The sequence below is a fragment of the Culex quinquefasciatus genome, chromosome 3 (genome assembly GCF_015732765.1).
Source record: "Culex quinquefasciatus strain JHB chromosome 3, VPISU_Cqui_1.0_pri_paternal, whole genome shotgun sequence".
NCBI classification, from domain to species: domain Eukaryota; kingdom Metazoa; phylum Arthropoda; class Insecta; order Diptera; family Culicidae; genus Culex; species Culex quinquefasciatus.
In genome coordinates this window covers 158,648,885-158,675,983 of record NC_051863.1, presented here as the reverse complement: position 1 = coordinate 158,675,983, position 27,099 = coordinate 158,648,885, and the positions used below count along the sequence as shown (strand labels likewise).

Below are 27,099 nucleotides of genomic sequence, written 5' to 3'. Positions count from 1 at the left end.
AATATGACCACAAGTATGTTTTCAAATGGTCTTAGAATATTTAACTTTTATTAATTATGACTAATACAACGATAGCGAAATATATAAAATATACAACGACTGAGTAACAGGCAATCAACCTCTCAAATTAGACTTAATTTGAGTCGCTGAACTCGTTTATGTTAAAAAATAAATAAAGAAATAAAAATTTCGGAGAATCAAATATTTTCCAAAAATAGTTGATATTTTGCCAATTTATGACAGCAGCATAATAATATATAAATCTTACATAAAAGATGAGAATATTGCTTTAAATATTATATTTTTTTAATATAATAATTATTTAATTATAATAATTTTATTGAAAATAAATAGGAAACTTTCTAAGATATAGCATTTTTTGGTATTTTCTAACTTAAGATCTACAAGTCAATTTAATTTATTTTTTTTAATTTGTTCATTAATTAATTCTAATATTTTTCCATACAATAAATTACAAATCTGAATTTTTAGTCAATTTAAATAATAATTATTGGTTTATTTCAGTTTGATTTAAATTATCAATGCTTGAACGAAGATTAGCTTATAAGATAGGGTTCTAGACTGCCCATGTCGCATAAATGTCCCATATGCAAAAACAATAAGCTGAGAAAAACGCAAAACAAATTTGTCCCACACGTGGTAAGTTTTCACGAAAAAAAAAACAAATTTCCTCCTTTCAAGAACAAAGTACTAAATGTTGCAGGCTCTTTTGAAAGAGCACACAATTTTGAAACAAACTTCATCAATAACTGAAGAGTGATGAAAATGCATATGGGACATGAAAATATTTTTATCGGATTCCCCGGACATTTTTACATAACATACTAAAAAATGGGAGGAGATCATTCACAGGATTCCGAGATATGATTTTTTGAAAATAAAATATGTGTTTTTCGACGCGCCGCGCGCAAAAACCGGAAAATGACGAAATCAGCAAAAAATCAACTTTTTTCACTAAAACTGCGATAACTTTAAAATTTCAGCGATGACCTTTACATGTCTGGGTACCAAAAATTTCGTAATTGAAAGACGCAACAACGTAAAAACGTCATTCTAATGTTTCATACGCCCTTTTCATATGTTGGGCTAGATTTTTGAAACTTCTTATTATTTTTCTTTGAAAGATCAACTTATCACTTTTCTTTTGCGTCTATGACAGCTAAAATCGGATGAAATGACGCGAAGATATAATTTTTTGAAATAAGTGGTTTTTGCGAAAATCGATGAAAATAGCCATTTTTTGGACCGCCCTAACACGGCGTAGGTCACTCTAATGGCCAAACAAAAAAATACGGTTCTAATTATTTCGGCAAGGGAACCCTTAGAAAAAATTTGAGCCCGATCCGAGCACTTTTGTTTTTCCATGCTGTTTTCGTTGCAGTAAAAAAAAGTGATAAGAAATAGTTATTATTCGTGTATTTTATTCTTATACATAAAATTTTTCATAGAGCTCTACTGCCCCAGATCGCATAAATGTCCCATATGCATTTTCATCACTCTTCAGTTATTGATGAAGTTTGTTTCAAAATTGTGTGCTCTTTCAAAAGAGCCTGCAACATTTAGTACTTTGTTCTTGAAAGGAGGAAATTTGTTTTTTTTTTTCGTGAAAACTTACCACGTGTGGGACAAATTTGTTTTGCGTTTTTCTCAGCTTATTGTTTTTGCATATGGGACATTTATGCGACATGGGCAGTCTAGAACCCTATCTTATAAGCTAATCTTCGTTCAAGCATTGATAATTTAAATCAAACTGAAATAAACCAATAATTATTATTTAAATTGACTAAAAATTCAGATTTGTAATTTATTGTATGGAAAAATATTAGAATTAATTAATGAACAAATTAAAAAAAATAAATTAAATTGACTTGTAGATCTTAAGTTAGAAAATACCAAAAAATGCTATATCTTAGGTAGTTTCCTATTTATTTTCAATAAAATTATTATAATTAAATAATTATTATATTAAAAAAAATATAATATTTAAAGCAATATTCTCATCTTTTATGTAAGATTTATATATTATTATGCTGCTGTCATAAATTGGCAAAATATCAACTATTTTTGGAAAATATTTGATTCTCCGAAATTTTTATTTCTTTATTTATTTTTTAACATAAACGAGTTCAGCGACTCAAATTAAGTCTAATTTGAGAGGTTGATTGCCTGTTACTCAGTCGTTGTATATTTTATATATTTCGCTATCGTTGTATTAGTCATAATTAATAAAAGTTAAATATTCTAAGACCATTTGAAAACATACTTGTGGTCATATTTTAACTCAGAAAAAACCAAAAAGTTTTTTTGTGATTGATTATCTGATTTGATATTTAAGCGCAAACTTTGGATTGTCATGTTTTAAGACTGAAATATTAGTTTAGTTTGAAGAATGAAAACAACTTTCCTAAAATCGTTCAACTTCCCGAGCAGGTGTAAATAACTGTCAGGAATTCAGGATTTGCTATTGAAATACCCAGAATAGCTGATACACTAACACAAAATAATAACAGAGATTTGTTCGAAAAAAACTTTTTCTGTTAACAAAAAATATTACAAAAAAAATTAGTAACGGAGAGAAATATGTTTTTTTAAAAGGTAAAAGGTGTTTTGAACAGGCATTTTCCGGTCCCGTTTGTGCCCCCAAACAACCCCCCAAAATTTGGGAGCGATTGGGTTTGGCCCGGCTTTCCGCAAAGCGATTCAAATTTGTATGGAAATTTGTATAAGAAATCCCTCTTTTTTACATTTTAATTTTTATCATTTTCATTTTTCACTCAATTTAAAAAAAAAAAACACCATAGAAGTATAGTCCTGAATGTCCTCTAAAACTTTGCCAAAGAAAGTATGGTTCTATCATGATTCTGGAAAAAGATGCAGAGTTTTCAAAAGAGGCATTTCAAAATAAGTGCTGAAAATTATATTTCTTGCCAACACTGCCATTACTTCGGTAGATATTTCGAAATCTTATTTTTTAACGTAATAAGGAAGCGACTTTGGGGGGGGGGATATCCGAGCTCTGAACTAGCCCGGTAGTGTATTTCGTCGCGTGTTTTTGAATCGTAGTTTTAAGTATAAAATTCGACAAGAAACTGCGGGAAAAGTGACCCATTCGACGTGGGAGATCGGACTCTTCACGAAAAGCATGGAATTTCTTCGAAGTTCGAGGAAAATGAGGAGTTTTGCGTAAAATTACTTTGCGTTTTTTCTCATTCGGGCTTGTTTTGCGTGACAGGTGGTGCGGTTGTTTTCATTTTTCACCGTAGCATGGTTGCGTGAAAGTTTCCTTGCAACTTGTATGCAATATTGATTGCGAGTGTTCAAGCCAGTGGTGCCAGAATTTAAAATTAATTGAAATCTGATTTTATTTTTAAAAATGAATTAATACTGTTTTTATTTTTGTGTGTGAGCTTCGGAAAAAGTTGCGCATCCGGATTAGAGCGCATTTCTCGTTGATTGTTGTTGTTTTTATGAAATCGTTGGTTTCGCGCGACACGTTGTTTTTTTCGCGAGTGATGGTCATGTAAAGGGCGCAAAGGTGAAAACGAGCAAAGATGTCTGCTAGAGACTGGAACTAAAGCACCGAACGTCATCATCATCCCTCGGAAAAAGGGGTCACTGTATTCATCCAAAATCAGCAGTGTAGTGTCTTGATTTCAGATAATATCCTTTTCAAGAAGCCTAGAAATTGTGCTCTTTCAAATATTGTACTATTTTTTCTTACCTTTTTTAAATTGCCTTTACTTTCTTCTGATAATGTTTCTACCCAAATCCTCATTCTGTTGTCCTTGCTTTTGCCCACCATATGACCCAACCTTTTTTTAATCCTTTATTTTTTTCTTAGAGCTACAAATCTTTTCATTTTCGCATCAATACTATAACTGTCCTCTCTACCTATTTAATAATCACATGCAAATTGTTAAATGTTTCAGTTGGGTATTAAGGTAATTTATTATATGATTTTAAATGATAAATTGACATTATATTCAAATTATATATTACACTTAACACACCCTACACAACACCAATGCAACAATAAATCGGAGCGTTTGGTACGGTATGTCCACGCATCCTTCCTCCCCTGTAGATTCTGTGAAATGTGATCCGTTCTCAGAATCCTCTCTGCGGTAAACACAACGCAGTAGGGCTGGCCGCTTTAATTTTTGTAATACATTTTCGGGTGTTCTCGGGTGTACTGCAATTATTAATAATGACAAGAAAAGTGCTTGGGGCGTCATCTAATCACAAGACTTTCCAGCATGCTTTCATCGGACTGGCTGCGTTTGTGTTAGATTAGATTAGATTAGATTAGGTAATAAGGAAGCGACTTTGGGGGGTTGTTTGGGGGCCCAAATGGTCCCGGAAAATGCCTGTTCTGTAAAATCGATCATATCGAGCCACTAAGTACATAGTTCTACCCACATTTATCAAAATCTAAATAATTACAAACTGGGTTATGGAAAACTGGTCAACATTCTTCCATAGCGTTAAATTTGTTATTGACTCCATTTTGTTACTCCCACCTTCCCGGAAGGCATTATTTTTTTATAATTGCACACCATCACTATTCAAATTGTTCCCATATTGAGCCCAGTTTCTTTAAAAAATAGGGGGGAAGTTAATAAGTGATCGTAAAGACTTATCAAAAATAAAAATCACTGGAATTTTTTATTAATATACATACAAATTTCATTGGGTTTGGAAGTTTTAATATTAGTTTTTTTAATTACTGACTTCCAGAACCATTTTTGTAAAGTTGTTTAGTTGATCTTTACTCTACTACTCTAATATTATAGATAACAATATTTAAGTGCAATTTATATAACATTTCTAGATTATTTTTCAAAACAAGCAATGTACCATGGGTTTTCTATGCACATAGGACTTTTTGAAAGAGTAGGCGAGATTTCAAGGTTCGAAACTGTTCTTTGAAATACTTTTTCCAATGAGTTTGATGATCTTACTACTCTGTAGAAGTCAAATTTGAATGAATTTATATAAATTGATCACTTCAAATGAATCAACTATTTTATATTAATAAAACAATGAGCAGTTTAAGAATTTTAAATCAACTGATTTACAACTTCAGAAAATTTAGGCAATATAGTCTTTTAAAAAGAAAACAAGTGTTCAAGCCAAAAAACAGATTTGTTTATCTATGTCCCCAACATTTCCTACCCTTTCCAGGAACCAGGACATGGTCTTCGGATGGAAAAAAAATCGCCACGCCGTAAGAAATTCGCCATCGTCCTGTGTCCTCTCGCGCTTATGTGGAAGTAATGAAATAATACGAGATAAAAATGATTTATCGTCCCATGCGGGATGACGACGGCCAGCGTTCCAAGGCCCTAGACTGGGCAACAGCGGCGTTGAGCCCAAGTCAAGCCTGCCCGAGGGACATCTAGATCTTATGGTGGGGTTGAGGAATCGGAAAAATTCGAGGGGGGCAATGAGGAAAAATCTTTTTGCTGCCTGATGCCTACTGTCCACCCAACGGAGCTTGTCGGGATGACCTCCCTTCTCTTGGGTTTTAGGGTTAAGTTCGTTCATATCAGTGTGTTATTTGGGTGAAATTTGAAAAATAAAAAATAAGCAGTTTAAGCAAGTTAGAAAACTTAAAATTTCATAGTTTTTTAAGATTATTCAAGAATGTTTACCCTATCAGGCACACACACTCGATTTAATCGTCTCACTTTGCAAATGGACACTTTTTCACCCCGGCTCAGCCAACCTCAGCACAACGGACAGGCTTGGTGATTTCCCAGAGATGAAGTCCTGCGGTCCCACACTCGGCGCTGGGAGTGCAAATGTGATGGGAACCCGGCCCGACCAGACTCGGGGTTTTGGTGGGAGGGGTCGATCTTGTTTACGGTCATAAATAACATGTTCTTATTTCCTGGCCATCGCCGAGTATGGTGTTGGGCCGAGTCGGGGTGAGTCCTCGAATGAGGGGACACTGCAGGATGCTAGGTTGCCAAAATAAAGATTTGTTTGTTAACCTTTACTAAATATTTTTTACAAAAAAAAAAAATATTTCAGAAACCATTTTATTGTTTTTTTATGTTTAAATAAGTTTTTACGACAAACTTCTACGGTCTGGCAGCCCTGGTTTGTGATATCGATATTTAATTAAAAATTGAATTTTTCAACAAGAGGGTTTGTGTACGATAAAATGAAAGCGTGAACAATTTTTCTGTTTGTATAGTAATTTCGAAGACATTTTACTGACTAATTAATTTAGGTAAACTGGCAACCCTGTCTTGAAACGTTTCTGGAAACTGTTTGTAAGTGTAATTGTTATAACTAATTGTAAGTACTTAACAGGAGAGCAAAGTAACCGTTTTAAATGATTTTAAATATTGTAATTTTTCAAAAAGAAACAATTCCAAATCGAAAACAATCAAGTCTGCCAACCCTGCCCATGAATCAACCATCGAAATGATAAAGTCCATTTCGTTGTGCACTAGCCGACGCAGCACGGAACTCATCTTCCGTAGAGTGCCCCGCAGACTGCTCTTCCAATGGCCGGCACGTTTAGTGGTCAGCAGATTTCGAGCCTTTCACTTGTAGAGCGATGATGACCGCTGGGGTCCCCCTTGCCGACGAAAAAAAACAGGTTGCAGGCGCGCCCATCTTTGGTCCGATCGTCATTTCGGAGAAGTACCTTCCGGATGGCGGGGGGAAATGGCCACATTTTTGCCAGCATCAGCAAAGCGCACAGTCTGCCAGCATTCAAACAAGTGGCAATATATTGCTTATCGGAAGGACCACTTTCGCCCCTGCCGGATAGTGAAAATGTGCGCCGGGTTGGCCTCACGGATTTTTATTGCCGTTCGACCAGGGCGAAGCATCCGGGGAACGAATCTATGGGGTTACGGTTCTTGGTTGGAGGTTTGAGGGTCCATTTGGTCGGCAGATTCAAACGTATTACAAGCGAGATTTATGACCCGAATCGGCACTAATAGAGTACTCAAGCTGAACCGGATGTTACTTGGAGGGGAGATTTCTTTTTCAAATGTTCAAACTATGAAATGTGATAAAGTCTTCAAAATGTCATTACGTGCACTGAACGTAACAATTCAAGGTCGCTCGCAAAGCCTTATGAATACCTTCTTTATAGAAAAACTAATTAGTTCTGCGTCATTGCTAACAGTATCAATGAATGAACAAGTGGTTGGAATGCATATGCCGGTTGCTGTTTGAACCACTTGCGTCATAAGCCTTCGGAACAAGAAGTTATTGTTTCAATAAAAATGCCTTAACACTAATGTTGAACACATTTCTCCAAACATTTTAATATAAATAGTCTTATCATCCTTGGTCAATTCATCAGTTCAGTCAACGGCACAACATTCATCATGAAATCTACTTTGGTCCTTCTGGCTTTGGCTCTAGCCACCACCATCGTTCGGGCTCAGACTACCGCCGATCCAGCTTTGACCACAGTTGATCCCGCTGCCACCACTGCTGATCCTACAGCTACCACGGCTGCCCCTGTTGTCACCACAGTTGACCCAGCTAGTACCACAGTCGCTGCTACCACTGTTGATCCTGCTCTTACCACAGTTGATCCTACAGCAACTACTGCCGCTCCTGCAGTAACCACGGCTGCCCCTGTGGTTACCACAGTTGATCCTGCAGCTACCACCGTTGCTCCTGCTGTAACCACTGTTGATCCTGCAGCTGTAACCACGGCTGCCCCTGTGGTCACCACAGTTGATCCTACAGCAACTACTGCCGCTCCTGCAGTAACCACGGCTGCTCCTGCGGTTACCACAGTTGATCCTGCAGCTACAACTGCCGCTCCCGCTGTAACCACAGTCGTTCCCGCTGTAACCACAGTCGCTCCAGCTCAAGGTAATCCATCCTTTAAAGGTACGGCTATGTTTCTATATCTGTATTAGTGTTAGCACGCATAGAAATTTGTTTTGTCAACTTTAGCTACGAAATTTAATTTTATGTTGTTTTTCTCTCCGTGCACTGTCAGAGCAGAGCATGTGTGACGTCATACCGTTTGTTTTGGTATGGTTTGAAATGGGATTTTTATAAATTTTCAAGTTCTTCGACGATTTAGTCGATTCTGTACCGCGCCAACGCCCGGAAACCATTAGAAAAACTTTCCGAACACCTGAACGACGAGCTCCAGAAAGAATCTCTGCAAAAATGGTAAATATTGAGAATATTATAGATTAATTTGATAGGTACTAATTTATTTTATTCCAGCTGTGTTAACAATTCGCGAACAGGCCAGATCGGACAAGCTCGGAACCAGAATGGCAACCCGCCGGTCGAAGAAGAGGAACGTAGAGACGATTTGGCCTGCCGGAAAACGCCGGAGGCAGACGCCTTTGAGCCTGAAGCCGTTTGATCTGCCGTCTTTTGGGGACCGACAGCCGATTCAATCAAGCCCTCGGCAGCAACAGCACGGTGAAGGGAACCACAGTCAGCATCAACTCCATCAGTAGCAGTCAATTCCGGGTCGGCTGGGGAATGTCCAACAGCAGCGGCATCATCAGCAGTGCGTCAAACCACCGTCGTTGCTGGGATCTCCGGTTATGGCCAACGATAAGCAGGAGAAGCAGCTTAAATCCCACCAAGTCTTCACGTCTATGCTCGGTACACCGCTGCCACATTTCAACTATGCTTCCCAGTAGCAACAATCCCCTTCCGCCCCATCTGCAGCTGCCGATCATTCTATGACTTGACGAGGACGACTTGCACCAGTTAGGACGAAACTGTAACGATGCACCTCTCTAGCAGCAGCAAAAGCAGCCATCACAATCAAAACACGGCATTCGGGATCAACTCTCTTTTGAATTTTCACTCCCAGCAAACGGAATCGGTGAAGCCTGCGAAAATTCCTCAAGTTGGTCAACACAGAAGGAAGCATTGATGGGCCTGAGTGGACCTGTTTAGTAGTCCGGAACGCTCTGTTTGTTTTTAAATGGAACGAAATCAATAAAATCGCAACTTGAAGTGTGTACTCATGCGCTAACCTTTCATTTAGAATGTTGAAAGCACCATTTACTTAAAACTTAATCTAGGGCGAATCGGGACACAGCTGATTTAGGATAGTGGTTTTAGCCATGATTTTTGATCAGAGTCTTTATAGCACTTGACCATCTGGTTGGCCAGACGACGGAGAGTTGTTAGTTGGCGACACTCTCGGTGGTTTCTAGGGTACGGCACCAAATTGGTCTGGAACTCGATCAAATCAAGGCTTTAGACGATGGCCATGGATATGATCTGGCCAATCAGCCGGTTCAGATTGGTGTATGTCGGGTCGATGTCCAGTTGTACGGCTTAACGACGGCGGTCGCGACCTGTGAGGCCGGGTCATAGCAAACTTCAGCATGAACTTCTTGCCGTTGTCGACGGTCAGACGCTCCATCGGCAGCGAGGTTAATCCAGATTCGGTGCCACCGAATGGAATGATTTGGAGATCAGAAAGCATTCTGGACCGGTGCACCAGCCGGCCAGCTTGCGGAGGCGGACCAGCACGACGTCGTTGTCGAAGGCATCCTCTTTGCCTGCTATCAGCTGCTCTGGAACAGCTAATGGTTCGTTCCGGTGCTGACCGTGGTGACCTTATCCACAACAGTCGGTACCAGATCTTAGAACACGACACGTGCGTGCTGGCACCGGTCTTGCTGGAGAAGTTGTCAACACCGGCGAGGCCATCAAACTTGCGGTCGTGTTGAATAACATGCTAACGATGCGACGAGGTCTCTACCCGTAACGATCTAGGGGGCTGGGTGAATGGCAAACTCCAGCTCGGACTTCTTGCCCTACTAGACCAACTCAATCAGCAGCTAGGTGATTCCAGATTCGGTGCCTCCGAGGAACTGGTGGAACATCAGGAAGCCCTGCTGGTGTAGCTGTCGTTTATAAGCGCTGTCCCTATTCAGACTGCAGTCCCGATTCGCCCAGTTGACGGTACTACCCCCATGGAATGGCGTGATAAATCGATTCTGCTCTAAGCTACAAGTGGTTTAGAGCTTTACATTCAGAAATTCTTTCTTTCATGTAGCAATATTTGATTTTATGCAAAACATGATCATTAATTCATCTGTTGAAACGTAAAAAATGTTTATTGGATCAAAAATGTTAATTTAAAGTACATTTTCAATAAATTTTATATACCATCCTGTAGAAGCGAGAGCGGTATGACGTCATCACCTGAGGCATCGCGAATGTTGACACTTTTTTGCTTACTAATACTATACCGAGGCGTTTTCAGCCGGACCTGTTAAATATACGGACATTGGCTCCAGCTGTCACCACTGCTGCTCCCGCTGTCACCACTGCTGCTCCCGCTGTCACCACTGCCGCACCCGCCGCTACCACAGTTGCACCTGCTGTAAGCACAGTCGCTCCGAAGTCCCCCACCATCACCAGAACCATGCGTCCCCGTAAGCACTCGTCTGAGAAGAAGCGCTCGTCCAAGGAGCTGCGCTTCGGCGGACGTAAGTCCTTCGAGAAGGTATCGAAGGAGCGTCTCCAGGGACGCAAGGCGTACGAGAAGGCATCCAAGGAGCGTTCCGGCAAGCGGGGTTAAGTGACTTCGACATTGTAATTTGAGTAAATAAATAATAGTTCAATTGAAGCACTATCTTTCCAAACTTTGTATGGTAATCTCACAGTCCACGTTTGAGTGTAACACCAGGTACGCGCGTTCTTCAAACACTACACCGACACGCATGCGCGAACCAGCTGTTACCGTCTGCCAGCTGTTTCGTTGAGTCAGTATTGCCCGAACTAGTGATGACCGACGACGTCTCGTTCGCACCGGTGGCGCCGGCGGATTACGCCGAAGCTCGCGCGTTTATTGTGAAATACTTTTACGCCTTCGAACCGATGAATCGGGCCTACATCGGCCAGAAGGAAGCATCCGACGCGGATGTGGAGTTTACGGTGAAGTACCTGGAACGCGGACTGGGCGTGAAGGCGGTCGATCGTGACGGGAAGATCGTTGGGCTATCGCTGGGTTACATCGGGCACGAGAATGATGCAGAAGTGATGCGACAGGAGGCGGAGCGGAACGGCGGGGATCGGAAGTGGAGGGATATTCTGGAGTTCTTGGCCTACGTGCAGGACGGGGCTGATGTTTTAGGGAAATTTGGGATTGATGTGGCATACGAGGTTCAGCTGGTTGCTGTGCATTCGGATTATCGAGGACGATCGATTGGGAAGAAGCTGGTGGAGCGGCAGATCTTGAAAGCGAAGGAGTGTGGCTTTCGAGGGGTTTATGTCGATTGTTCCAACGTGTTTACGGCGCGGATTATGGAGGGATTAGGGTTTGAGTGTATTCACGAGATAGCTTTTGCAGACTACCGAACTACGGAGGGTTTGACGATATTCCAACCGGAAGATGAGGTTCACACGATGATGAGGTCATTCTTCAAAATGATTTAAGCATGACGTTAAAGCGTGATTTGGGAAGTGACTGTAAACAAGGTGCCGAAATAAAAACAAAGTTCAAATTCAATAGCGATAGATAAAGCTTTTATTAGCGATAATTGAAAAGACGAGAAAGCATGTTATAACGGGGTATAAAATGGAGCCGGTCCAAGTAATCTACCGTTTGCAATTGGTGTTTGGATGGCAAGGTCGATCAACGTCGAGTACAGTGTAGCCAAGTCGGAGGACTATGACTCCGTACGGGATTTTGTCGTGAAGCATTACTACGCGGATGAGCCGCTCAACACTTCGTACGTTTACGGCTCGGAACCAGCCGAAGATGACGTCGACTTTTCGCTGTCGTTCCTGTTCCAGAGCATGGCCGTGAAGGCCACGGATGAGGGACGCTTGGTTGGTGTTTCCATCGGAAGTCCCGTGTATCCGGAATACTTAGCGGACTTGCTCAAAGCAGCTGAAGTGGCGAAAACTCGCAAATGGCGCGATAACCTGCTACTGCTGGCACATCTGCAACGCTTGGCGAACGTTCTGGAGCGGTTCAGGGTGGACCGCTGCTACGACATTGAGATCCTTGCCGTGCATCCGGACTACCGAGGGCACTCGATTGGGCGGAGGCTGTTCGAGGAGCAGTTTAGGCAGGGAAGAAGCCTAGGATATCCGCTGGCATCGGCTGACTGTTCGAGCTACTACTCAGCACGGATTGCTGAACGGGTTGGAATGGAGTGCGTTGCGAAGTTAGCCTACGCGGACTACCGGGATGAGTCCGGTGTGCAGCTGTTTCGACCCAAGGAGCCGCATCTGGAGGTACAAACGTTCGCGAAGGTGCTCTAACCTAACCGGATACCAAAATTACCGTGTAACTAATAAACTCGCCCATTCTGATTAGAAATTGACGCCCTCGTATTAGTGAGTTTTGTTTCCATTTCGTCCCTTCACACATACACCGCATGGTTGGCTTAAGTCGAGCAGTCGTGAACGCTCGCTGCCTTTTGTTGTCAGTCCGCAACCATGGTGAACAGTGACCGTATCGTGCTGCGCGTAGCTCGTGCCGACGAGGTGGACCTGGTCCGGCAAACGCTCCGCACCATCTACTACCCGGAAGAGGCCATCACGATATCGTACGTGCACGGAGTGGAGCCCACGGAGGATGACGAACGGTTCTCGTTGTCGTTTGTGCCGCAGGGAACGGTAGTGCTGGCGGAAGATCTGGACGCCGGTGGGAAGGTAGTCGGGGTTTCAGTTGCGGGGCCGATTCAACCGGGCGATCCGGAACTGATGGTTCAGGAAGCCGCTACGACGGAGACGAAGAAGTGGTCCGACATCTTGAAGTTGCTGGCACTGCTGGAACAGACGGCGGATGTTTGCGGGAAGTTTCGGCTGGAAAAGGCTTATCATGTGCACATTTTGGCCGTGGATCCGACCTATCGGGGACATGCGTTGGGGAAGAAGGTGTTGAAGTTCCAGATGGATTTGGCTGAGCAGTTGGGGTTTGGAGCAATTAGTGGAGACTTCACCAGCGTGTATTCCGCTAGGATAGCGGAACAGCTGGGCATGGAGTGCATTAGTCAGTTCGATATGGAAGGTTATCGCGACGAGCAAGGCGCCCAGCTGTTCAAGCCACGGGACGTCCACAAAGTGATAAAGACCTGCGTGAAGGTGTTCTGATAGTGACTAATCCCCTTATCAGTTCACGAAGCTTGTGATAAGAATTGTATCTCTAAATAAACCCAACTGTTGTCAAGTCGTGCGCTTTGAATTGCTGAAGAACGTCCTCAACCCCTCCTCGAGTAGAACATTTCTCCGGGATTACCAGTGCCTTAAGCGGCTTCATCCCAATTGAAAATTTAACTAATCCCGTTTTTACGTGATGACACCGCATTCGGAAGCCCCCCCCTCCCCCCCCCTCGGAATATCGCCAACATAATGGTTTGCAGATGTATACCGTACAGAAAACACTCAACTTTTATACGCAGCACATTCCGTTCCGGGAAATATGGCTCTACTTGTAGTCAACAATCAGTTTGTACCACAGCGAAAGGGATAAAAGCTCATCGCAGTGCTCTCTGCCGGTTTCTCCGTCTGTAATGGCAGTTCGGTGTGATCCCTTTACGGTAATAACATTCCGCCGCACGGCCCGCTTATATATCTGTAAGAGTCGGAAGGACCGACTGAGAGTTGTGCGGGCCAGTGACGGGTTGTTTCGGCAGTAGCCGCGCCACTAGGCCACACGCTACTCATGGGGAGGATGCCTTTTTGGACGAGACAACGCGCTATGAAATAAGATACGAGATTATGGTCTGTGATGGTGGGAGCACTGGGTTGGGATTGACGGTTCTAGAAAAAAAAAGAATTTTAACTTTGCTGAAAAATGTTTAAACAGATTAACATATTAGCTGAAAATGTTGACAGTAGTCCTTCATTTGGGTGTACCAAAACCACGTGTTGCTGAATTCAAACAAAAATATTAACAAAATATTCCCAAAAAGTCACTACTACACATGCAATCAGACGCAAAGCCGGTTCCCGTTCGTATCAGCGAATATCTCAGTCTATCGCGAATAGCTCACCGAAGCGCACACGCGTGCTACTTCGCGCCTAAAATTGTCTCTCCGAAACTCAACCGTCCGTGCGTCATGTCGCCGAAAATACTCATCGTCGGCACCGGTGCGGCCGGCATCGCCGCCGCCACTCGGCTGTACGAGGCCGGCTTTCGGAATCTGATCCTGCTGGAAGCCGAGCGCCGAATCGGTGGCCGAATTCATACCGTCCCGATGGGGGCAAACGTGATGGACTTTGGTGCGCAGTGGTGAGTTGGACGGCAAAATTTGGTGAAATTTGAGTTTTGAGATGTTCAGTTTTAGGGTGCACTCCGATACGGATAACGTCGTGTACGATATGGCGGCCAAGTACAACCTGGTGGAGACTGAAACGCACCGTGAGAACGAACTCTGCGTCAAATCTAATGGAGAAGAGGTTCCGGTAGGGAAGTCGAACCACGTCCTGGATGTTCTGAACAGTTGTCATGAGGAAGAGGAAAAGTTGAGTAAATACTCCAAATCGTTGGGAGACTTCTACGATGAGTTGTAAGTTAGTTGAATTATACGTTAAGAAAAATAGTTCATGGAACATCCAGCTTTCAGGAAGCTCTTCGAACACGCAAATTTGGCGACCTAGACGACACAACCTGTCGCCAACTGTACGAGTTCTTCCAAAAGTACCACACCACCTACAACGCAGTCGATACCCTGTACGAGGTTTCTGCGCCCGGACTGCTCGAGTTCACCGACCATCAAGATGAGTATCTTATCAACTGGAAGGGTCGCGGCTTCAAAACAATTCTGGACATTATGATGGTGAGAAGAATGGCACATTATCGAGCTAATCGCTCAATTGATAGCGAATTGTCGATTGTAGAAACGGTTACCCGAGCAGAAGACGGCTCCAATCCCGCTGGAGGACTTCATCCTGTTCAACAAGCGAGTTACCAACATCAGCTACCCAAGCGATGCGGACTATCCGGTTCGAGTGACCTGTTCCGATGATAGCTGTTACGTGGTGGACCATGTCATCATCACCGTTTCTCTCGGAGTTCTGAAAGAAAACATTCACTCACTGTTCACTCCGAAGCTCCCGCTGATCAAGACGAATGCCATCGAGGGACTCTACATTGGTACCATCGACAAGATGATCCTGGAGTTCGAGAAACCCTTCTGGCCGGCCAACTGGAACGGATTTGGAATGCTCTGGAATAGCGAAGATCTCGCCGAACTGCGCAACTCCAACCAAAACTGGTTGGAAAGTGTTTGCGGCTTCTTCGTCCCAGCATACCAGCCGAACCTGCTGGTCGGCTGGATCTACGGAAAGGACGCTCGAACGATGGAACTGCTTCCGGAACGGGAAGTCCAGGACGCCCTCGTACACCTCCTACGAAAGTTCCTCGTAAAATTCACCATCCCCCAGCCAAAGTCCTTCACGCGAACCACCTGGTACTCGAACCGCAACTTCCGGGGTTCGTACACGAGCCGCTCCGTTCAGTCGGACCTGATGGACGCCAAGGCGGCCGATTTGGCACAGCCACTGGTGAACTCGCTGGGCAAGCCGGTGGTACTGTTTGCCGGGGAGGCTACCCATCCGGAGTACTTTTCTACGGTGCAGGGAGCGGTCGGAAGTGGATGGCGCGAGGCGGATCGGCTCATTGGGTTGTACAGGGATAAGGAGGTGATGATTCGGTACAGCAAGTTGTAGAATGATTCAACTGTTAAAGTTATTTCAAGAACTTGATTCCAAATTATGTTTTCATCAAAATATATAAAATCAGGTCTTGAAAATGTCCGTTTTACTTAAGCATTGAAATCACATGACAGGGTTGCCAGATTATCAAGTATGACGATTTAATCGAAAAGTCTTTTCAATACTAGTTTGTAAACAAGTATTGAAGGTTCTGTTACAGTAGATCAAATCGAACTAATCCCTCCTTAAACACTACACAATTTTCAGTCAAGTGCTGATATTTGTTAACAGTGTTGCCAGAACTTCAATGTTTTTTCCTCAATAAATATTTCTTGAAGATATCTTCGTTTTCTCACCCCGTGCAACACTCTTCCCAGCGACAGCGGCGATTTGTGGAAGTTTGTCGGCAATGAGCTTAAACATTGTTAAGGCACAAATCCTTTTTCTGCGTCTGTACTATCATGTTTATGTGATTGTGTGTTTTCCACTACGCGTATATGTTGTACCCAAGAAATTACTTCAAGTCGAGCATTCTGGCGACATCCTTCCTCGTCGTCGTCGTCACCGTTGGGAGGGGGGTTGCTTTTAAGGGGACGGCATAATTCGGCGTAAAAAGCTAACTGAATGTGTGTATGATCATGAATTGTACGGGTTTATTTGCACAATTTAGGCTAAACTATATATGCATTGAAGGCCGGAATGGGTGTTGTTATGACATTATCTCGATCAAAGAGCTTTATTAAATTGCGCTGTGCTGAGTTCTTGGCTGATGGTGTAAGTACAATCCGGTTGAAACGACCTTCTTTCAGGAAGTAACGACACCGAGTCGTTGAAGGGGAAAACTAGAGGGAGATATCTCGTTTGAATGTTTTGGGTAAGTGTCTGATTTTTTTCAAGTTATCAATGGTTCTCAAATCCTTTCAATTGATGCTGACTTTACATCGCGCAAATGACTCCCCGTTGCGAAAGATAACCAACGAGCGCTCTGCAGCAGTGACAATTACTTATTTACATTTTAAAGAATTCGGGGAAAACATGCCATCGACTTTCTTATCTTGACAAAGGATTGGAGTGAAAGAATTCTTTTTTTCTGCTCCCTCAGCAGACGAATACAATTTTGCGATATCATCAATCAAGAGTCCTTGCTGTTGGCGAGCGCGAAAATTGTTTTTTTTTCTGTTATTGTTCAACGAAAGGGTTCTGGCAAAGGGGTTGGTTCAGAGGGAGAGGGGGAAAATTCATTATCGGGAAACATCTCGTTGCACAAAAAGAAATTACAGGCACGTAGTGAGGAAATCTTCAGAGTTATTCCGATTCCGATCATCTCTCCCACGATCGTGTTCAAATGACTTCTGTCACCACGCAGAAAAAGAGAGACGAAAAACGAGAGAAAGAAAAAGAGCACGTTATCTATTTCGCGGCTGCTTGAGTGGTGCTCATTGTTCGTTCATTTCGTCTTTGTGTTTACGTTCACCGACCGTCGCCGACCGTCGATCATGATAGCCCTGACTGAAAAGTCCGTCAGACGTCTGTCGTTTGTCGTCCGTGCAATTGTACGACGTCGCTCGACAATGTCGTGCGACTTTCGCGCGAATGTCATACGTTTTTGCACCAAAATGTCGTATTTGTCGTGCGATCGATGATCGAAATTGTACGACATTGTCGTACGACATTCGACCGACGTCGCACGGTTTTGTTATTCAGAATGTCGTGCTATTGTCGTGTGCTGTCATTTCGGATTTTTAGGTTATGTTGCAGTTAAAAAAAACTGTTGTTTTGTTTTTATTGTTTTTTTTTTTATTTCAACTGTCAAAATTTCACAAAAATATTTACTTGTTCACTTAATTTCACTTGCGGATCGCCGATTCTTCTCCAACTTTGCTTCCTTCGGGATTTGCCTTGACCGCAGCTTCCGGCTTGGATGTTGGAGGCGGTCGTGGCAGCATCTTGGCCGTGTTGGACTTTTGCTCCTCGACGCGCTGATTAAAACCCGGATGCGACACCTTGGCGACGATCTTGAACCTCCGACGGATTGATGTTTACCGGAGTACGAGAGGCTGCTTCCTTGGGTTCTACGGAAGCCACGCGGGACCACACGGGGACGCATGGTTTCCGGCAGGATCAGATCAGAATATGTTTGTTGCCTGAAAAAATATAACATCAATCAACAATTCGACGGTAACATTTCAAAAGGCATCATGTACATTTTGACACTTTCTGAGTTATTGCATATTCTGAAAGTACTCCTAATAAGCTACCTCTCCACCAAAGATGAGCAAAAGTTACTTCAGTAAAGTCTGTTTAATCATGATTTTAAATAAAGTAACATAAACAAAATCTCAGCCATCAGCAGTCCCTGTTTATATAGCCCTGTCAACCTGTCAAACAAAAGGCTACATAAACCTCGTGACGAAAAAAAAGCAACATGAAAAAAGCGACATGTACATTCGGCGAAGAAAAACGAATCATAACAAAGCGCCCCCCTCAGTGACAGCAGGGTGATATCGACGTTGGTGATTTCAATAGAAGTTATGTTTGTTTTTCTCAAATAAAATTACGGAAATAATGTTTTATTGAATTTGGATGATCAAGTATCAATAAAAGCAACGTTTTTCATCGTTTGTTATCATTAGAACATCTTTTTTTGCTTTTATATTAAAATGGGAATTGAAAATGGATGCTCAACATTCAAATGCGTTTTTCTCAAAACGCATGGTTTGTACATGATGCTTTTTGAAATGTTGGCGTCGAATTGGCAAGAATTTATAAATTAAATTCAGAATTCAATAATAATAATAATAAAATTTCAAAACAATACAATTTCAAATATGTAATATTCAAATATTTTGTAACTATAAAAGAAAAACTAAATTTATTTATTCTCGCTTACTTTTACAAAATGTCCTATGTACATAGAAAACCCATGGCGCATTGGTTTTTTTTTAAAAGAATTGAATTGAAGACATCTTAAAAATTTAAATTCAAAAACGTATAAAACTCAAATTACTGCAAATAATTAAAAAATCCGACAATATTATTATTATTTAAAAATTGAACCAAATTTGAGAATTCTAAAAATATTTAATGATCAAACGTTTACAAATTTCAGCATCATCATCTCATCATCAAATTCTAAAATTCTAAATTTCTAAAATTCTAAAATTCCAAAATTCTAAAATTCTAAAATTCTAAGATTCTAAAATTCTAAAATTCTAAGATTCTAAAATTCTAAAATTCTAAAATTCTAAAATTCTAAAATTCTAAAATTCTAAAATTCCAAAATTCTAAAATTCTAAAATTCTAAAATCCTAAAATTCTAAAATTCTAAAATTCTCAAATTCTCAAATTCTAAAATTCTAAAATTCTAAAATTCTCAAATTCTCAAATTCTAAAATTCTAAAATTCTAAAATTCTAAAATTCTAAAATTCTAAAATTCTAAAATTCTAAAATTCTAAAATTCTAAAATTCTAAAATTCTAAAATTCTAAAATTCTAAAATTCTAAAATTCTAAAATTCTAAAATTCTAAAATTCTAAAATTCTAAAATTCTAAAATTAAAATTCTAAAATTCTAAAATTCTAAAATTCTAAAATTCTAAAATTCTAAAATTCTAAAATTCTAAAATTCTAAAATTCTAAAATTCTAAAATTCTAAAATTCTAAAATTCTAAAATTCTAAAATTCTAAAATTCTAAAATTTAAAATTCTAAAATTCTAAAATTTAAAATTCTAAAATTCTAAAATTCTAAAATTCTAAAATTCTAAAATTTAAAATTCTAAAATTTAAAATTCTAAAATTCTAAAATTCTAAAATTCTAAAATTCTAAAATTCTAAAATTCTAAAATTCTAAAATTTAAAATTCTAAAATTTAAAATTTAAAATTCTAAAATTTAAAATTCTAAAATTCTAAAATTCTAAAATTCTAAAATTCTAAGATTCTAAAATTCTAAAATTTCTAAAATTCTAAAATTCTAAAATTCTAAAATTCTAAAATTCTAAAATTCTAAAATTCTAAAATTCTAAAATTCTAAAATTCTAAAATTCTAAAATTCTAAAATTCTAAAATTCTAAAATTCTAAAATTCTAAAATTCTAAAATTCTAAAATTCTAAAATTCTAAAATTCTAAAATTCTAAAATTCTAAAATTCTAAAATTCTAAAATTCTAAAATTCTAAAATTCTAAAATTCTGAAATTCTAAAATTCTAAAATTCCAAAATTCTAAAATTCTAAAATTCTAATTTTCTGAATATTAAAATTGGAGTGTTCCTCAATACCAAAATCATTTACTTCAATTCGTGATATTTTTAACTCCTATTTTTCATTAGACCAAAAAAAATTTCAATAGTTAATAGATTTTAAATTTTTCCAATTTTAAAATTTAAGAATTTTTAGATTTTTTTAAAAGAATTTTTAAAAGTTTAAAATATTTAAAAGAAATAAAAACTTTAACATTTTTAAAATTTTAAAAATATATTTTGTAAAATTTTTGTATTTTTTTTTTGACTTTTTTTTAATTTTTAGAATTTTTTAAATTTGTTTTATTTATTGCTTATTGCGAGATAAAATCACGTTTCTCCTGTGCTGTGACTGACAAGAGATTATAGCCGCCTTACTACCGCAGTGTAAAAATTAGCAAGTTGAACTGAAATTCTACGTTGATTTGGCTGTCAACTTGATTTGTTTTGAATATTTTCCAAAAAGTCAGCTGAAAACTCAAGGCAACCTTTAACAACAGTCAAAAATTTGTTCTGCGGCTGTCATGCGGCCATTATCCTGCGGTCATATCAGCGCGAGCGAACTCTAATTATAGACGCCCGCGATAATAAAATTATCAAAAATTTAAGATGTGCAAAAAAAAGAGATTTTTTTTAATTTTTAGAATTTTAAGAAACTTACTAATTTTTAAAATGCGTAGAATTTATAACAAATAGAATTTTTGATAATTTTTATTTAAAATATAAATTATTTGAATTTTAGCATTTTTAGAATTTACAATTTTGGAATTTTAGAACATATAATTTTTAGAATTTTAGAATTCAAAATTTCAACTCGTGCGACTAACGTTTTGGGTATTTATGAACTTTATAATGTTAGATTTTTAGTATTTATGAATTGAAAAATTTTGTATTTAAGAATTAGGGAATTTTAATATTTAAATTATTGTCAATTTTAAAATTTTCATATTTTAGAGTCTATTTTAATATTTGAAGACTTTGAGAATTTTAAATTAATGAATTGTATAATTTAAGAATATTAACAATTTGCACAATATCAAGAAATTAAATGAATTTAGAATTTTCAATTTCTTGCATTCTTAAGTTCTGGAATGCTAGAATTTTAAATTAAGAATGAAAAACTTTATAATTTAATTTTACAATTATCAAATCAAATCAGCGTTGAAGTTTTTTTTAAGCATTATTGGATTAAAAAGTTAAGAATTTGTGATGTTCGTCTAATTTTTAATTTCGATCGTCCAATCGCACTCCCAGCACACCTCCTCCATCGTTTCTAAAACATGACTCACCAGATCCATTAGATATGGAGGCAACCTCCCGCGGAAAGTAAAACACCAAACACTAACGGCTTCCTCGATCGCAAACTGGTTCCTTCCCGTCCCGTCTTCCGGAATGGCTCGCCGAGTAATCCATATTTCCCGTCCTCCTCTTCCTCCTATACTGCCACGAAGACCGCAATCTGGAATACAAGACAATTTGATTCGGTTGTCGCCCACTCCGGCCGGAACTTTCCGGCAGAAAAAGTAATTCAATCTAGAACACAACTTACCTTTAAACTGGCCAAAATCCTCCCAAAGCCTAAAACCAACAACAATTTGTTTGACTCGTTTGCAATCAAGTCCGAACAAGTTCAACTGAAGAGAACTGTCAAACTGTTTGCGTCGACGATAATCGACGTCGAATTGAAGGTAAATCGATGGAAAAAACAACGTCGGGCATGTCGAGTGTTTGTCGTACGTTTGTCGTCCTTTCGACCAATCGATATCGAAACGGTAAAATCAAAACCGTGCGACAACTCGTACGACGTGCGACATTTTTCAAACAGGGAGGCGATGTGTGTGAGCGATCAAATTTCGTTTTCGAAAATGATCGCTGATAGTTAGAAAGTTCTTTCAAATACAGAGCAGTCCCTTTTCAAGCATTGCTCGTGAGTAAAAAAATCTTTTTTAAACTTTTTTCCTAAACTAAACCAAATTGAATTATTAAATGATTTGCATTTAAAACAATTTTACTAACTATCCCCCATCAAACAGTTTTCCTTAGTACGTACCTGTCACAGTCCGAGGACCCAAGGGGGGTAGTGTTCCAATCAACTGCTACAAGGAACAGAAAGCCAGGAAGTCCTGGACGCCGGAAGGTAGCATGTTGATGCGCTACGATGCCTCCACCCGGATTGTAATTCAAATTTGCAAACCATCGGCGACATCCACGTGCTGTCCTTGTCCGATTCGACGAGTGAAAAAATAAATTTTCCAGCAAGAATTATTACTTATTTTCGATCTGGACAGCTGGAGAAAAGTTCTGAGCGCAAAAAACGCATTAAATTACAATCATAATTAATGGATTTATTTGTTTGCTCGAAGAAAAAGCTTCATCGTTAGTGCTCTATCCAGCGCGCGCACTTTGGGGCTGGTGTCTAGAGTGCTGTGTCGCAGAACACTTCAAACCAACAATCGCTGGCGCTGGAATGTCGTTTCTGCCAAGGAGGACGGAAAATTCGTCGGAAAAAAGGAGAGACCGTTCAATTAACTTTGGTCATTAGCTATGAATTATTACACAAACAATCGCTGCACACAACCGGCGACCGGCGACTGCTGCAGTGCGGATTGACATTAAAACTTAAATAAGGTATGGCAGAGGAATTGGCAGCCGCCGAAAGTGGGCTCTGTGACTTTGGCTTACGGCAGTGAAGTGGTGGCGAGCAGGAACGGATAGGTCCTTGAAGGCTTCTTTTTGGCAGTGATTGGCGAGTGGAGTGGGCCCTTGTTTGTTGTCACAAACTTGGAAAAGTTGTATGCTATGGCCCAGATTTTGAGTTGGATTTTAAATTGACAAAACATCAACTGATGTAATTCTTCTTTTGTAAAATCACACATTTTTCTCTCGAAAAAAGATATGTTTCAATCACTTGTATTCAATGTCCTTGTACGGCAAGATTTTTAAATATTCGGGCAGAAAAGTTATACTTTTTATCACTGAAATGGGTGCTGAAAAATTGAACTTTTCAGCACTTGTATTGAAAAGTAATGAGAATTTTCCACCAACTCACACAGCAGTTGCCCCGACCCCTCTCCGATTTGAGTGAAACTTTGTCCTAAGAGAAAACTTTTGTCACCGAATATAAAGAAGTTTCCAAAGTTCTGTCATTTATCGTTACTCAACTGTAAAAAATGAAGCCATGTAATTTTAAGGGAAATATAATGTACTTTTGGAATCTGCAATATTCAAGAAGGGCCATTTTTGTTCATTTAGAACATTTTTTTGAATTTTAAAATTTCGGGTTTTTTTTGTAACTTTGCAAGATTATTATTTAAAATGTAACAATGTTTTACAAAGAACTAGGGCGTCCAATTTCCCGGGGTTACAAAATTCCCGGGAAATTTAAAAATTATCAAAAATTGTTCTGACCCAGCTTCTGATTAATATTTTGCAACAAAATTGTATAAAACAGCAACTTAAATGGTCAAAATGAATGCGAGGATCAATGAATAGCTTGACTGCATGTAAAGATCATACAACTTTTAGAAATTATATAAATTTTGTATGCTGTCATCCGAATCGTATCAAATCGAAAAAATCGTTTTATTTTTTGTTGTGAAGTACCTACTTTTCAAATCAAAGTGTTTGGAAGTAAGTTGAATTCATGCCTCATAACCATAACACTGCTTTTAAATTTGTCTCTGTGACTAATTCGAGAGAATATTTTTCAGAACAACATTGACAGATAAAGTTGAAATGAAAAAAAATCATGCGGAAACTATGTTTTAAATGCCAAATTGCTCTTTCCAGACCAACTGGTTACAGATTATGAATAAATAAATAATCATTGAATTTACCTTAAAAATATAATGTTTCGTGCTTTCAACTGTTAAATCTTGTATACTAATATTTACCAAATTCGTCTTGCACAACCTTCTCTGAATAAAATTATGATATCAATTCAATTTTCATTCAATTTGGTCTAACCATGACTTTAAAAAAATCAATTTTGATATTGGCCGGAAGGGGATAATATCCTAATTTCGAAAGATATAACATCAATTTTCGTTAAAAAAGGTTACCAAATATAAAGTAGTTTATTTTCATTCCATAATATACTAATTTTTGTTACTTAACAAATAAGAACGAGCTGTTCCCAGTTGTGAATGCTTTAGAAATGAATATTATTTGAAATAAACCTTGATATGAAATTTGCAGACGAGCTGATAAGTTCAATATGAACAGTCGATTGAAATGAATAAAATCAAATTATGTTTCTCATACATTTTTTCGTTCAATTTTCAAAACATTGGTGTCAAAAAGTTAGGAAAATGTATACTTCCGCTTGAATTTCGAGAATTCCCGGGAAATTTACCAATGAAATTTACGGCCATGATAAACGACTATTAACAAAACTATGACCTGGTTACTAAACTTAATTTTTTCAGCACTTGTCGTATTTATCCAACTCGCTGAAACTAGTTGTAAAATTTACGATCAGTGCTGAAAAAATCTTGATTTTGCAACTTGTTGTATACACCACTATTCCAGGCTCCATGTGAGTGCTGAATAGTTAACCTTTTTCTGCGCTTTTCGAGACTGATTAAGAGATCAACACTTATTTTGTAGGCAAATAACAATCAAATAAAATGTAATGGTTGGTTTATGGAACTGCAAAAAACGGATTAAACTCGATGCAAAAAGAAGATTTTTTCAGCACTCATAGTATTTATCCAACTTGGTAAACGTACGAATCGTGCTGAGTAGTAGTTTACTTAATGAATTGCGAAAAGATTATGAAATTAGTTTACGATCATTTTAAAATTAGTTATTAGGCCTTCTGCGATTTGTTAGAATTAAGGTTATAATTTATCTAACCTCCTGTTGTTTCTTCCTTGACTTGATATGCTTGATATGTCATGCTAACAAGTTAACGTGGCTTATAAAACAACAGATTTTTTGTCAGCAAGAGTCGTATATTCATCCAACGGGGTTTAGCTAGTTGGATAAGAATCTTCTTATTCATTTGAAACGGTCTTGTAGCAAAAATGTTTTTTTTTCATTTCAGGGGTACGTCATCGGAAAAATAGGCATTTTTTGGGTAATAAAAATCACATTTTATTATTTTCTGGACAGTAAAAAACATCGATATTTGTTTCTCTACATTCCCTATATTGGTAATTGAACGCTCCGAGACTGTATTTGCTAGAAGGTGGCTTGAAGTAGTTCAACCCTCGTCCAATTTTAACAATATAACCATTACTTAATCTGTAACAGAGAACTTGAATTAAATTTTAATTCATCAATTAAAATTATTAAAAAAATACTCACATAACTTGCCTATCATGCATGTGCTCCGAGTACTCCACAAAGAATTCCACACCCTGCTTCTTGACGCTGTCCTTCAGTATCTGCAACGCTCTCGCCTGTTCGTCGTTGTTTTTCTTTTCCCTCACCGTCATCAGCTTGACGAACTTCAACGCCTTACAGCTACTCACGGCCAGCTCGCAGAACATGACCACGTTGCACAGCTGGTGATGCTCCCGGACGTACGGTTCTTCGATCATAATTTCCTTCACCTCGTCGGTCATGTACTTGCCAAACACGCGCCCATAGCTGTACCCGGTGGCACCCTCAACGACGTGGATCTTGTCGCGGATTTCACCCCGACTTCGCCACCGGGTGATTTGCTCCTTGACCTGTTCCGCGCGGGCCATGTACTCGAGGATTTTGCTTTGGAAGTGCTGCTTCCGCTTGGGGTCGACCTCGGCTGGACAGGGGGTGGGACAGCTTTCAGTATGTAATTCCAAGTTCAACAAGTCAAAGTTTACCTTTAGATTCCTTGAGCAGTGCCTCGATGCCATCCTCGTACAGCTTGAGCGATTCCAGCTTTCGTCCATTGATGTCATATTCGATTGCTCGGGTGAGCAATGTTATAGCCATTTGTGCCATGTTTCACGGGAAATTTTGAACTAATTTCTAAAAACAACACAGAATACCACCCTCCTTGGAGGTAAACAACCTCGTACAGCTGAATTTTGTTTACCTCATCAGCTGTTTGCAGCTCGATTCCAATAAGAAATGAGAGAGGTTGTCAAAACTGCTCGAACTGAAGGCAACAACTGCTCGAGTTTGAAGTTTTTAGAGAAGCGGTGGAACGACGTTGAAACGAAACAGAACTGAAAATCGACGCATGCGTCGCGACGCTTGAATGTGGAGCGCGGGAAAATATTTTTATTTTTTTCAATTTTGGTTATAATTATGTGTTTAAAAGTGCATTTTTGCAATACCGTCGTGAAACTACTTACTTTTCCTGTCATTCTTGAACGACGAAATAGCCTACTTTTCTGTACCAAAAATAACAGAATCGAATAGCAACACTTTTCAAAATAAATGCTGAAAAGTAACACTTTTCAGCACTCAAATGGGTGCTGAAAAGTTGAACTTTTCAGCACTTGTTTCGAAAAGTAACACTTTTCAACATTTTTATAATTTAAACGATTTATTGACAAAATACATGAAAATTTGACATAAAATTTCACTCAGTGTGTGTTTTTTGGAATTGCAAAAAATGTTGTATGGAACTCGTTGCAAAACTTGATTTTTTCAGCACTCTTCGTATTTATCCAACTCGGTGAACCTCGTTGGATAAATGTACGACTCATGCTGAAAAAATCCTCTTTTTGCAACTTGTTGCATAAACTACTATTTTGCAATTCTGTTTATTATAATATTTCCTTTTTTGTCATTATGCGAAATTGTCTACTTATGATCACCAAAATAACGGTGCTAAAAGGTCCATTATAGCACTCTTCCACGTCAACTTTCCAGCGCTTGTATTGAAAAGTAATACTTTTCGACACTGTTTTAGATTTAGAGGACGCCAAACCCAAGCGGAGTAACAAACTTTTTTAGAACAAAACTTGATTTTTTCAGTACTTGTTCTATTTATTCAACTCGGCAGATCCTCGTACGTCTGAATAGGATGATACACGTTAAAAAAATCATTCGTGAAGTCTAAAATACTGAAATACTTAGGCTTTCTTAAAATATAATGTTTCCTTGAAACATCCCTTAAAATAACTAAGATAATCTTGATCACCATAACTCGTTCCAAAACTAACCCCAAGATTATAAATGAAGACGTTATCGAACCATCAACCGACTTCTGCTCCCGGGGTCATCTCCATACGTATTAACATCTCTCGCATACTCACA

At 39.1% G+C, this 27,099-nt stretch overlaps 6 protein-coding genes and 1 long non-coding RNA gene across 7 annotated transcripts; 5 read left to right on the top strand and 2 right to left on the bottom strand.

Moving 5' to 3' along the window:
* Nucleotides 1-7,352: 7,352 nt before the first annotated feature.
* Nucleotides 7,353-10,608, top strand: LOC119769961 (probable beta-glucosidase btgE). The gene is made up of 2 exons (XM_038263878.1): nt 7,353-7,674; nt 10,290-10,608. Exons 1-2 carry the CDS (start codon nt 7,377-7,379, stop codon nt 10,574-10,576), a joined length of 585 nt encoding a protein of 194 aa, XP_038119806.1. The 5' UTR covers nt 7,353-7,376; the 3' UTR covers nt 10,577-10,608.
* A 168-nt stretch (nt 10,609-10,776) lies between these two features.
* On the top strand, nt 10,777-11,512 carry LOC6045939 (dopamine N-acetyltransferase). The gene has a single exon (XM_001863181.2). It carries the CDS (start codon nt 10,783-10,785, stop codon nt 11,431-11,433), a length of 651 nt encoding a protein of 216 aa, XP_001863216.2. The 5' UTR covers nt 10,777-10,782; the 3' UTR covers nt 11,434-11,512.
* LOC6045940 (dopamine N-acetyltransferase) lies at nt 11,458-12,325 on the top strand. The gene has a single exon (XM_001863182.2). The coding sequence runs from the start codon at nt 11,620-11,622 to the stop codon at nt 12,265-12,267; it is 648 nt and encodes a 215-aa protein (XP_001863217.1). The 5' UTR covers nt 11,458-11,619; the 3' UTR covers nt 12,268-12,325.
* A 59-nt stretch (nt 12,326-12,384) lies between these two features.
* On the top strand, nt 12,385-13,177 carry LOC6045941 (dopamine N-acetyltransferase). Its single transcript, XM_001863183.2, has one exon. It carries the CDS (start codon nt 12,445-12,447, stop codon nt 13,099-13,101), a length of 657 nt encoding a protein of 218 aa, XP_001863218.2. The 5' UTR covers nt 12,385-12,444; the 3' UTR covers nt 13,102-13,177.
* A 111-nt stretch (nt 13,178-13,288) lies between these two features.
* LOC6045942 (spermine oxidase) lies at nt 13,289-15,844 on the top strand. Its single transcript, XM_001863184.2, has 4 exons — nt 13,289-14,242; nt 14,298-14,519; nt 14,570-14,789; nt 14,851-15,844. Exons 1-4 carry the CDS (start codon nt 13,935-13,937, stop codon nt 15,679-15,681), a joined length of 1,581 nt encoding a protein of 526 aa, XP_001863219.2. The 5' UTR covers nt 13,289-13,934; the 3' UTR covers nt 15,682-15,844.
* A 5,457-nt stretch (nt 15,845-21,301) lies between these two features.
* On the bottom strand, nt 21,302-21,573 carry LOC119770182. The gene is made up of 2 exons (XR_005278699.1): nt 21,452-21,573; nt 21,302-21,361 (listed from the first exon to the last, which is right to left on the bottom strand). It is a non-coding gene; the product is annotated as an uncharacterized LOC119770182 (long non-coding RNA).
* A 3,401-nt stretch (nt 21,574-24,974) lies between these two features.
* LOC6045943 (MIT domain-containing protein 1) lies at nt 24,975-25,942 on the bottom strand. The gene is made up of 3 exons (XM_038262938.1): nt 25,713-25,942; nt 25,213-25,651; nt 24,975-25,149 (listed from the first exon to the last, which is right to left on the bottom strand). Exons 1-3 carry the CDS (start codon nt 25,831-25,833, stop codon nt 24,993-24,995), a joined length of 717 nt encoding a protein of 238 aa, XP_038118866.1. The 5' UTR covers nt 25,834-25,942; the 3' UTR covers nt 24,975-24,992.
* Nucleotides 25,943-27,099: the final 1,157 nt, after the last annotated feature.

What these genes read in the sequence shown, in the direction of transcription:
- LOC119769961 (XM_038263878.1), top strand. Translation starts at nt 7,377, where the DNA reads ATGAAATCTACTTTGGTCCTTCTGGCTTTGGCTCTAGCCACCACCATC. An exon ending in TGCAGCTACCACCGTTGCTC is followed by an intron (nt 7,675 to 10,289) that starts CTGCTGTAACCA and finishes GGACATTGGCTC; the next exon opens with CAGCTGTCACCACTGCTGCT.
- LOC6045939 (XM_001863181.2), top strand. Translation starts at nt 10,783, where the DNA reads ATGACCGACGACGTCTCGTTCGCACCGGTGGCGCCGGCGGATTACGCC.
- LOC6045940 (XM_001863182.2), top strand. Translation starts at nt 11,620, where the DNA reads ATGGCAAGGTCGATCAACGTCGAGTACAGTGTAGCCAAGTCGGAGGAC.
- LOC6045941 (XM_001863183.2), top strand. Translation starts at nt 12,445, where the DNA reads ATGGTGAACAGTGACCGTATCGTGCTGCGCGTAGCTCGTGCCGACGAG.
- LOC6045942 (XM_001863184.2), top strand. Translation starts at nt 13,935, where the DNA reads ATGCAATCAGACGCAAAGCCGGTTCCCGTTCGTATCAGCGAATATCTC. An exon ending in ATGGACTTTGGTGCGCAGTG is followed by an intron (nt 14,243 to 14,297) that starts GTGAGTTGGACG and finishes GTTCAGTTTTAG; the next exon opens with GGTGCACTCCGATACGGATA. An exon ending in GGAGACTTCTACGATGAGTT is followed by an intron (nt 14,520 to 14,569) that starts GTAAGTTAGTTG and finishes TGGAACATCCAG; the next exon opens with CTTTCAGGAAGCTCTTCGAA.
- LOC6045943 (XM_038262938.1), bottom strand. Translation starts at nt 25,833, where the DNA reads ATGGCACAAATGGCTATAACATTGCTCACCCGAGCAATCGAATATGAC. An exon ending in ACTGCTCAAGGAATCTAAAG is followed by an intron (nt 25,652 to 25,712) that starts GTAAACTTTGAC and finishes CCCCCTGTCCAG; the next exon opens with CCGAGGTCGACCCCAAGCGG. An exon ending in ATGCATGATAGGCAAGTTAT is followed by an intron (nt 25,150 to 25,212) that starts GTGAGTATTTTT and finishes TCTCTGTTACAG; the next exon opens with ATTAAGTAATGGTTATATTG.